Source organism: Cajanus cajan, chromosome 9 (assembly GCF_000230855.2).
Source record: "Cajanus cajan strain Asha chromosome 9, NIPB_CcT2T_4, whole genome shotgun sequence".
Classification (NCBI taxonomy): domain Eukaryota; kingdom Viridiplantae; phylum Streptophyta; class Magnoliopsida; order Fabales; family Fabaceae; genus Cajanus; species Cajanus cajan.
In genome coordinates, this window is record NC_138525.1 from 22,613,340 (window position 1) to 22,625,581 (window position 12,242).

Consider the following 12,242-nt stretch of genomic DNA (forward strand, 5'->3'; position numbering starts at 1 on the left):
GCTTGGGTAAAAAAAAAAAAATACAAGCCTTTGTATATAACATAAAGAAAAATAATCAATCATTTATAAACTTGAATTTGACACAATTCACAAAGAAAATATCCTAACTGCTAGTAATCACATATATGATACTCTGCATGACTGCATTTTCCCAACAAATAATCCAGCATTTTCATAAAACATTGCTGTACACTATAAACAAATACTTGTTTGGACATGTTTGGATAAGTGTCTGCATATGCATTTCTAAGAGAGAAAAAATAAGAAGAAAAATCATAATAAACTTCTCCATAAACTAAAATTAACTTATACATGAGTTAAAAATAAGATTTTGAAGAAATTAATTTAAAAAAACTTCTTTACATTAGCTTATGAAGAAACCTACTTTTCTTCCTATATTTTCCTCTTTTAGAAATGCTTATGAAGAAACTTACCGGAATAGAATCTTTATCGCTCACCATCAAAAGAACACCCCATGAAGGAAGGACACTAAGAGGAAGAAAGGCATAACATGAAGAGAAAAAGAAGATGCAGATGAGGTATAATAGTAGTAATAAGGATAGGGATAGTCATGAGGTCCAGAAACTACTGTAGGTTGTCCTGAACCTGAGGGGGGATTGTTAGACTTCAAAGGTGGTGGAGGAGGAGTAGTTCCTGATGAAGGGGTTGATGGAGGAGGTTGTGAATGCTTTTCTGGAGGTGGTAGCACTAGTGATGGTGGAGGAAATGTTAGAAGTGGTGGAGGGGGTGGATATGATGTTAAGAGTGATGGTGGTGGAAATGATGTTAGAAGTGGAGGAGGTGGTGGATTTGATGTTAATAGTGGAGGAGGGGAAGGGTATGATGTTAAGAGAGGAGGAGGGGGTGGATATGACAATGATGGTGTTGTAGGGTGTTGTGGAGGAGGTGTAAGGTGTGGTTGTGGTGTAAGAGGTGAAGGGGGTGGATGGTTTGAATATGATGATGCAAGTGAAGGAGGGGGTGGTGAACATATTGTAGGACATGAGGCACATTCACTTATGCACAATGAACCACTTAAAGGGTCTTCAATTTTCTCCTCTGATGTCACCATGCATGCACACAAAGCCAACACCATGAATCCAACTTTTGATGTCCATGGAGACCAACTTTTTTGTGTTGATCCTGGATTCTTGCTGTGACCCATTTGAGCTTGGAGAAGCAAGGGAAGCATGTGCATGTGGCAGTGAAACATGTCAGAAAGTTGGGCTTGGATGGGTGATTATATAGATAGAAATAATGGGACAACCAGGTGAATTCTCCTTTGTAGCGTGTTTTTGGCCTTTTGGAACTTAGAAGTTTGAGTTATATTCTTTGATGCTTCCTTAAGGACGGGGTGTGGTGCGTGGTGGAAAAGTATTAATTCCCCAACTTTATTTTGGCCTATAACATAGTTTATCATATTTATACCCCTATATTGTCACTTGCTAAAGTATTTTTTTTTTATTCGTAAAAATTACAAAACAGTAATAAGATTTGAAACTTAAGCCAATGTCATTTACTTGATTAATTAGTTCAGTTAAATAAAATTTAGAACTAGTGTTGCAGAGGATAATGAGGTAATTTCACTATATAATATGAAAGTACATATAAATTAACTAGTTTAAAATTATTCTAATTTAACTGATAATTTTAAGTTCAAGTTATGAACATGCAGCCATGTGAAATACTTAAAAAGAAAGGGTTTTACCATTCATAATGGCTTTTCGGACCTGAAGAGAATTATTCCCCATAGAAATTACCGTGATTATATTATATTATATTATATTTTATATATATATATATATATATATATATATATATATATATATATTATCTGATAGTGTACATGTTTTAATCTTCTCCCACAAAGAAAACATATTATGTTAAAATATTTTAAGTAATCTTCCCTTCATATCGGACCTTCTTTTTACAACTTGGAGTTATTTTGATAAGTATATAATCTGATGATAGAATTAGGGGACCCGTAACCACAGGATAATGTAAGAACAGAAGACCAGGTACCAGTTATTATTACTAACATTATTATTTCCTTGAATTTTGGATATTGTAGATATGCAGTTCATTTTCATGGTCCAAAGCAAAGCTTCTTTTTACAATCTTATTCTTTTCTCCATACCTTTCTCCAAACGCAATCCATCTTTACATGGTTCAATTCTTGTTTCAAAGTATTACTTCATATGCTGATGAGTTTTATACTTTACTTTGCAACCTAGGATTCTGAGCAGCCTCTTCACTTGTGAGTTTTTCGGCAAATTCTTGCCACAATTATAATAAATTAATAATAATTTAGTGTGATGGAAGCTACGACACAACGGCTACACCACATGAATGAAACATGACTTGTTGCGAATAACTATGACAGATTGTGTCTATTATTGTCATTACAAGCAGTATCAAAGCATTCCACCATTTTAGTATCACAAAATATTCTCTAAGTTCGCTGATAATATCTCTTCACTATTTCATTTCAATTTTGAGGCACTGTGTTGGTTAAAATCTTATGTTACGACTCAAGTCAATACTACCACATATAAGTTGAACTTTTGAAGAGTTTATGCATTAATGGGGTTTTATACCGTTATTCAATTACAAGTTTTCATGTTTGCTAATTTTGTTAACTTTTACAATAACCATCTTAAAAGTCATATCATGATTTCTGATTGGTATAGCAAATTTTTTTACACTGATAATACAATAATGTTGTTTACAAGTTATGCTTATGCATAACAATTTTACTTTCCAATCTTGGACTACCAAGCATCTAATTAGATTGAAGGAACTCTTCCATTACAAGAAAACTGTTGGAAACTTGCATTCACAACACAACAATGCGTGAAGAAGTTAATTGGGTAAATGATTCTACACAAAACATGGCAGGTAAGCCAACATACCAACATGGAACCTATTTTATGTGTTTGTTCCTGGCCTTGGTGTAGGCATTGGGGCGATTCTGAGCTTTCGATGCTGTGTATCCAAATTCCCTTAAGCGGCTAAGCTCTGGCACTACCACTGATGCAAGATCAGGCCTGTCCTTTTTACTGAGCTCTGCACAAGCCAATGAGAGTTTAGCAAATGCTAGAGCCTCTTCAACTGGCCAACCAGGGACATCAGGATCAAGCATATCTGAAAATGTTCCATTTTCAATTGCCCTCCTAACATGGTGTGCAAGCCCCATTGGAGGCTTGGCTGTGATGATTTGTAGTAGCATTATCCCCAAAGAATATATGTCTGACTTTGTTGTTAGCATCCCACTTTGTTGGTACTCTGGGTCAATGTAACAAAAGGTTCCAGCAGCTGCGGTTAAGTGATATTGTGTGACAGAATCAGCCACAGAAGGTGGCACTAGTCTTGAAAGACCAACATCACTTATTTTGCTCACAAAGTTCTTGTCCAAGAGGATGTTGGCGGGTTTAAGGTCCCGGTGCACAATTGGCTCTGGCTTTGTTTGGTGAAGGAAAAGGAGTGCGGTTGCAATCTCAGCAGCTATTTCAAAACGTTTCCACCATGGAATAGGAGGGCTATCATTTTTCAACAATAATCTATCTTCTAAACTACCATTTTCCAAGTACTCGTACACTAAGCATCCGTACTCGGGACACGCGCCAAGGAGGAGGACCATGTTAGGATGCCTTATGCTGCATAATACCTCAACCTACAAGTGAGAAGGAAAATAGTGTCAGAATTGCAGAAACATGATCTTCTAAGGAGAGGCACTTGAAATTTTACATGTAAAGCATAATGGTTAGAATATGCATAGTAATTATACATGTCATTAGTTTGAGGCATAGTAGTTATACATGACTAGTAAGTTTCTAACAGAAGTATTGAAAAACAAACAGTATTTTGAGAAAGAAAAGTCAGTAATTATACAGGTCATTCTTCTAAGGAGAGGCACTTGGAATTTTACATGTAATGATGTAAAGCATAATGGTTGGAATATGTTTAGTTACATATTGGCTTCATGGAGTATGCATGCATGATAGATTAGAAGACATTTTGAAGTAAGCAAGTTAACAAAAATAGTTTATTTGTCATGCATTGTCAGTTACATCGACAACTAATAAGGAATTCACCCTAATGTGATTTTGCATATCTCACATACCAGAATCTTGAAAGACAGTAGTGCAATGTATCATACCTCTTGTTGGAACTGCCTCCTTCCATGGGAAGCATCAGGGTTTAAAAGTTTGATTGCGACCTGGGTGTGATCAAGTTGGCCTTTAAACACAGGTCCATATCCACCTTCACCTATTTTCAGTGATGGGTTGAACTTTTGAGTGGCGTCTTCAATATCAGTTATAGTGTATTTTCTATATCGAACATCCTTGCAAGCCAACTGATTTAATGCCCGATCCTTTTCTTGTGCCTCTCTCCTGGCCTTCATCTCTGCATGAAATCTTCTATGTGCTTCCTTTTCAACCATCTTAATGGCTTCTTCAGCTGCTTCCAAGGCAGCTTTGGCTTTAGCCTTCTCCTTTTCTGCCATTGCAATAGCTGCCTCTTTAGACAACTTAGCTTCCTCAGCCATACGTTCCTCATTCAGTTTCCGTTGGTTAAGCTCTATAGCCTGGCAATATAGACAGAACACCCTTTGTTATTTCATTTTATTTTATTTCTCCAAACTATAAGATTCAAGCTCATTAATCACTACCCTTATCTTATTATTCATAATAAATAGTACTTATCATTCACATTTTATTTTAGAGTTTGATTAGATACAAGTTAAAGTGTTTTTGAGAATTTTTCTATTAGAAAGAACTCTTTATTTTTAATAGAGAAACTCTAAAAAACTAATAGAAATTTGTATCCAAATATACTCTTAGTATTATAGAAGAGTATTAGGTGAGGCCACTTGCATCACTATATGTAAATCACTTTAATGGCAATGCCCTGCTATATATGTTGTCGCGAATGAAGTACTCGAGAGGTGGTTTCTTATACTGACCGCATAATTTACACCAAATAAAGATGCTTGACATATCTCTCTTGGTAGACATCAAGAGAGAAATAGGAAAAAAGAAGAGACAAGTAACTGATATGACTGGTGATGTCACGTATCAGAAGAGATAGATAGAAATAAATGAGTGTCAACTAGGTACTTGAACTTATTAGGTGTCCATAGATCACCACTCGATTTATATCACCTTGTTTTGGGCTGTGATTGCTTCTTTGCAAGCTGAGTTGTACATGTCCATAGTTTGCTTCAGTTTGAGCCTCAATTTTTTCATCTCAGCTTCCATTTCAGCCTGGAATGAAGTAAAATATAAATACTCCAATGTTTACCGCTTAATCACACCATATTAATTTGGCCACATAATGGGTTTATTCTAGTTCAACAACAATGACAATTCAATTTAGAAAAATTGCTAACAACACTCTCTTTAGCACTTTCTTACTAATATTATTTATTATTGGTTGAAAATCACAAATTTTGGTAAGCTCTACTACTAAATCACAAGAGATTCATTAAATAAGATGCTAAACCACAGAATTTGTAATTTCTTAAATTTCAACCAATAATAAGGAGAGTATTGCTAGCATTCCTCATCCAATTTATGATCCACCATAAGCCATGAGAAACTTTTATCTTTTTGGACACATACTGAGAATTGGGAATCTGATGCAGAGCCTGAATCACAATCTTGTTTAGTTCTATGATCCACTGACCCAACTCGATGTGACCCTTCAGAGTCACTTCCACCCGAGCTTGAGTTGCGGAGGTTATATAGTGACCTCTTGTCCATTGACTGACCAGCTGAAGAAGACCTTGACATTTCAGGTGTAGGTGATCTTTCTGATCTTCCATTGGTGCTCCCTCTTCTATGTGAATGTGACCTGTTTGCATTGTTGCCAATCCAAAATATGAAAAAAGTTTAATACCCTTTAACTTACATGTCACATCATGGCATATATATAATATGGCTATTTGAAAGCTACTGATGAGTTTCATTGTGTGGCACCTTACTCCATTTTCTTTTGGTGCAGCAACCACGTTTATCATTGGGCGTATTGCTGGTCTAGCTCCAACTATCTTCCCTTTTGAAATTACGTACACTGAACTGTAATCTGGGGCTGATCTCATTACGCCTGTTGAAATATCGTGGCCTTTAAATTTTCTGTGACATCCACCACGTTAAGAAACATTACATAATCTATGTACAACCAGATTTGAAACAAAAAATTGCCGCGATGGAAAGTCCTAATTTTGGAGAATTTATTAGGTAGTGCAGCATGTTCATGATCCTGATCAACATGATAGTTATTCATTTTTTTTTTTCAATTTACGAATATGAATTAATAACTGTTAAATTATGATACAAATTCTAGAAAGAAAAAAAAAAGAAAATTCTAGAAGCATAAGATAAGATATATAAGAAAGAAAACGAAAATTATAGAAATATAAGAAAATATGTATAAGTCTCTAGAAAAAACTAAAAGAGTATAGAGACTTGAAGAGTCTAGAAAATTCTAGATAATTCTACCATCATCTAGAGATAGAACACCATGTCTATAAATAGACAAATTGGAACTTCATTGTAACAACAACAACAATTACTACTACTACTACTGCTACTCTCTAAATACAAATAAGTTTCTATTATTCCACCAACTATTTCCTTGACACTATCATATACTAATAGTGGTATCAGAGCTACGTTCGGTCATCTACTGGGTGTAGAAAAATCACCCAACTACTTCTAAAATTTCCTTCTATACTTATAAACATTTTTCTTTGATCTATGGCCTCCAATACCATTAATTTTTCATCTGTCCCTTTACCAGTTTTTACTGGTGAAAATTTTGATCTTTGGAAGCTCAAACTAAAGACATATTTTATCTCACAAAAACTATGGGATATCGTTCAATCTGGTTATACAAAACCAGATAATACTATCACTTTGTCTAAGGAGGAGCAAAAGAAGTTAGAAGATTGTGAACAAAAGGATGCCCAAGCACTGTTTGTTCTTTAACAAGCTGTGGGAGAAATTATCGCTAGAAGGATCATGGACGCCGATACTGCAAAAAAGGCATGGGATATTTTGGAAGAAGAATTTGAAGGCAATGAAGAAAGCCAATATGTCACTATTGCAATAAATCCGGTCACGTGGAGAAGTACTGTCGTAACAAAAATAAACATCAAGCAAATTTTGCCGAAGAGCATAATCAAGAGCAACATCTGTTTTATGCTAACAAAGAATCTTGTGACAGTGGAGATGGAAGCTGGTACTTGGATAATGGATGCAGCAATCACATGGCTAAGGATCAAAGCATCTTTGTAGACATTGATAACTCCGTCAAAGTCAAAGTTCGACTGGGAAACGACACCATGATGGAGTCTCAAGGCAAAGGCACTGTGATGGTGGAGACAAAGAAAGGTACGAGATTCATCAAGGACGTGTTACTAGTCCCCAATCTTAAAGAAAATCTTTTAAGCATTGGCCAAATGATGGAAAATGGGTATTCTCTTCATTTTGAAAGAGATATATGCAAAATTTATGATAGTAAAAGGGTAGAGATTGGCCAAGTAACAATGGAGAAGAGAAATAGAAGCTTTCCTCTAAGCTTCAACCGTGGCACAAATATTGCCATGAAGGTAGAAGTTGATGACTCATGGCTCTAGCATCGGAGATTTGGCCATTTCAATATTCATGCCTTAAAGCTTCTACATCAGAAAGGTATGATGAGAGATCTACCCAACCTAAAGGAAAATAATGAAGCTTGTAAAGGATGTCTTCTCAGAAAGTAACACCGATTGTCGTTCTCGACAAGCAAAGCATTGAGAGCCAAGGACTTGTTGGAGCTAATTCATATATATTTGTGGACCGATGAGGACACCATCACACACCAACAACAGGTATTTCATCCTCTTCATTGATGACTTTTCTAGAATGACGTGGGTCTATTTTCTGAAGGCAAAGTAGAAGTCTTTGGAATATTTAAGAAATTCAAGGCCCTTGTCGAAAATCAAAGTGGAAAACAAATAAAAGTACTTTAGAAGTGATCGTGGCAAGGAGTATACATCTCGCGAGTTTGATAAATTTTGCGAAGATGACGGCATAGAGCGACAACTTACAGTCACATATACTCCACAACAAAATGGTGTGTCAGAGAGAAAGAATCACATAGTCATGGAGATGGCGAGATCGATGTTGAAGGAGAAAGGACTGCTGAATACATTCTAGGCTGAAGCAGTCTACACAGCAGTCTACCTATTCAACAGATGTCCTATTAAGGCCGTTCAGGACAAGACTCCAATAGAAGCTTGGAGTGGGAAGAAGCCATCAGCTAAGCACCTAAGGGTCTTTGGATCTATCTGCTACATTCATGTGCCAGATGAAAAAAGGCATAAGTTAGAAGACAAGACTGTACGAGGCATATTCTTGGGATACAGTTCACAATCAAAAGGCTACCAAGTCTACAATCTTTAGACAAAGAAGCTAACAATCAGTAGAGATATTGAAGTAGATGAAAATGCTACTTGGAACTAGGAAGAAGAGCAAATTGAGAAGAAGACTATATACATGCCCATCAATCAACCAACTACATCAAGTTTGGAAGATAACAATCAAGACATTGTTATCTCTCTAGAATCTCCAAGAATAGTTCCACAACAAGAAGAATCATCACCTGAGTCTACTCCGAGACGAGTTAGATCACTGGTAGATATATATGAAACTTGCAACTTGGCCATACTTGAAACAAGAAGCTTTGAAGAGACAGCAAACCAAGAAGTATGGGTCAAGGCTATGGAAGAAGAGATTAAAATGATTGAGAAGAATAATACATGGAGCTCGTAGATTGCCCTCATGGAAAAGATATCATTGGAGTAAAATAGGTATATAAAACAAAGCTTAATCCTGATGGAATTATACAAAAGCACAAAGCAAAATTAGTCGCTAAGGGATACTCACAACAACCAAGAGTGGACTACAATGAGACATTTGCTCCAATCGCACACCTAGACACAATAAGAGCTTTAATAGCTCTTGCAGCATATAAAGGATGGAACATCTATCAACTAGATGTCAAGTCTACATTCCTCAATGACGTACTCGAAGAAGAGATCTATGTGGAGCAACCACCAGGATTCGTGATTAAAGGCCATGAAGGCAAAGTGTTGAGATTGAAGAAAGCTTTATATAGCCTGAAGCAAGCTCCTCGAGCATGGTATAGCAAGATCGACTAGTACTTCACTGATCATGGATTCAGGAGGAGTAAGAGTGAGCCTACACTATACATCAAGACTCAAGGTCAGCATACTCTCTTACTCTCTTTATATGTAGATGATCTTATTTATACTGGAACCTACAAATATGATGATGGAGTTTAAAGAAGACATGATGAAGACCTTTGAGATGACTGATCTTGGTTTGATGAGTTACTTCCTTGGTATAGAGGTAAGTCAGAGAAATGATGGAATATTCATCTCACAAAAGAAATATACAAAAGTTTTACTGAAGAAATTTAAGATGTACGGATGCAAACCTGTAAGTACACCGCTAGTGATGAATGAGAAACTACAAAAGGTGGACGGAGCACCAGAAGCTGATGCATCCCAATACAGGAGTCTAGTCGGAAGTCTTCTATATCTCACAGCCACAAGACTAGACATTATGTATGCCATAAGTCTTCTATCAAGATTCATGCAAAAGCCAAGTCAAATTCACTATGGAACAGGAAAAAGAATATTGAGATACCTACAAGGGACAAGGGAGTTTGGTATATGGTATAAAACCATGACCAAATCAAGGATGATTAGCTATATCGACAGTGATTGGGCAGGATCAATAGACGACATGAAGAGTACATCAAGATATGCCTTCTCACTAGGATCTGGATTTTTCTCTTGGGCGTCAAAGAAGTAAGCAACAGTTGCACAATCAACAGCAGAAGCAGAGTATATAGCAGTTGCTGAAACTACAAGTCAAGCAATATGGCCACGGAGAATACTTGAAGAAATGAGTGAACAATAAGATGGACCAACTGTTATATACTGTGACAACAGATCAACAATAGCAATGGCAAAGAATCCAGTTCATCATCAAAGAACGAAACACATAGCCATCAAATATCACTTCATTAGAGAAGTAGAGACAACTAAGCAAATTCAACTTGAATACTGCTCAACAGAAGATCAAGTTGCAGACATATTTACAAAGGCACTACCAAGAGCAAAGTTTGAACAACTACGGAGTATGCTTGGAATTACCGAAATTTGCATCAAGGAGGAGTGTTAAATTATGATGCAAATTCTAGGTAAGAAAAAGAAAATTCTAGAATCATAAGATAAGATATAAGAAAGAAAAAGAAAATTCTAGAAATATAAGAAAAGATGTATAAGTCTCTAGAAAAAACTAAAAGAGTGTAGAGACTTGAAGAGTCTAGAAAATTCTAGATAATCCCACCATCAGCTAGAGATGGAACACCATGCCTATAAATAGGCAAATTGGGACTTCATTATAACAACAACAATTACCATTAATACTACTACTTTCTAAATACAAATAAGTTTTTATTATTCTACCAACTATTTCCTTGACAATTATCATATAATAACAATAACTTTAATCGTATGTCATGTAAATCACTAGAGTCAATCTAGAGATAGGAGTTGATGCACTAGGATTTGGATTTGATCTTACTATATCGTAATTTTCATTGCTGATAAAAAACTGACATGTAGAGATTATAGCGTGACCATGATGATCACTTATCAATTTCTGCTAATTTTAAGAGGACTAAGTTATACTGAAGAATTAAAATTGAATTTTGCAAAAAATGATATGTAATGTCCTGACACTTAACTTGCTTCCGCTCCTCAGGTTCAGAGTCCTTGCCAAAGTATTCTTGCTCGTGCAGGGTGCACCAACCACTATAGTACTGACACGATTTCTTTGTGCATATTCCACAATTCCTCTTACAATATCACTATCATCGATTACGGCTTCTTTCAACTTAACCTGAGTTAACGTGCAAAATCATTAGTTTGGAAGTTGCAAGTATCACCAACACCATTTGGTTGAATGCAACAAAAAAGGAAGTGCTTCAAACAATTTATGATTTGATAAGAGGTATTCTAATTAAAATCTTCTTCATAATCTACTAAACAAATTAAACTATAAATTAACTTGAACTCAAGTATCAATTACATACGACGTTGGGCTGACACAGTTGACGCAAGGGGTTGAAAACATGGGCTATATCCTCTTCTTCGGGAGGAAAAACATTGGTGCCCTCTGCATGAATAATCATAAACAATAAGTAACACAAATGATTATATCACCACAGAATGTCACGTAAAAATAAGTTTAATCGAATATTTGTTCCCATTTTCTCCATTTTAAGTTTTAGTCTGCATTCAAAAAAACTATGTAACATGCATGCAAATTAAACTTTGGTCCTTATACGTAAACATAAGCCAAAACTATCTCGTGATATAAAAATAAAACCATGCAAAATCATTTTGGCAGCAATAAACTGTTATTATAATGGTACAAGGGATAATTTCACATGGTTTAAGGGTCGAAGTCGAAACTAAAACATCTATTGTCAAAATCAAAATAGACAATATTTAAAGGATGCCAACAAACTTGAAAATCCTTTACTTTCAACCATTGACTTGTTTTAGTTTGCTTTTGTATTGGATAACGCAAAACTTGTACTCAACGTCATTCTAATGGATTTCCAAACCCCATAAAAGTAAAAGGAAGGTGAAAATCGAAGAAGAGTAAGTACGTGCATGTAAAAAAATATGAGGGTACCTACGATGAGGAAGGTTTTTGTGCTTGACATGGACCGCAATGATGATGGGGTTGTCGATATGTTTAGTGGTCCATTTGAAGGCGTGGACACTGTTCTTGTCTTTGTCAACGGCGACCATGGTGACGTTCAAGGGTGGCGTGGTGGCAGCGCCATGGGAAGACATTTTCTACCACCTCCTGCTCCACCGCGAGAAGGAGGAGGAGAAGAGAAGCTTGGCAATGGTTGGTTCCTTTCTCTTGCGATGATCGGAAAGATGGAAAATGGAACAACCCATGCAAACCTCATCGAAGGTCGTGACTCAAACATACGGACACAACTAAGGTTTCAACCTCATCCTTTCGTTTTTTAGGCGCTTTGACTCGGCCTGACCCAATAACGGACAGTTTAACTCTTTATAATTTATCCTTTTTCTTTCCACGTTTCTGTTCTCATTTTAAATAATAGACTATGATTAAAAT

The 12,242-nt window shown here is 36.1% G+C and overlaps 1 protein-coding gene across 2 annotated transcripts; it reads right to left on the reverse strand.

The window, feature by feature from the left end:
* Window positions 1-2,654: 2,654 nt before the first annotated feature.
* LOC109816004 (U-box domain-containing protein 52) lies at window positions 2,655-12,018 on the reverse strand. 2 transcript variants are annotated; one of them, XM_020380849.3, is made up of 8 exons: window positions 11,788-12,018; window positions 11,176-11,258; window positions 10,828-10,982; window positions 5,982-6,137; window positions 5,625-5,856; window positions 5,166-5,267; window positions 4,160-4,588; window positions 2,655-3,673 (listed from the first exon to the last, which is right to left on the reverse strand). In XM_020380849.3, the coding sequence occupies exons 1-8, from the start codon at window positions 11,945-11,947 to the stop codon at window positions 2,924-2,926; spliced, it is 2,067 nt and encodes a 688-aa protein (XP_020236438.2). In that variant the 5' UTR covers window positions 11,948-12,018; the 3' UTR covers window positions 2,655-2,923. The 2 variants fall into 2 exon arrangements, with proteins under 2 accessions (XP_020236438.2, XP_029130742.1); XM_029274909.2 differs by having other exon boundaries at window positions 11,784-11,925.
* Between the last annotated feature and the right edge of the window lie 224 nt (window positions 12,019-12,242).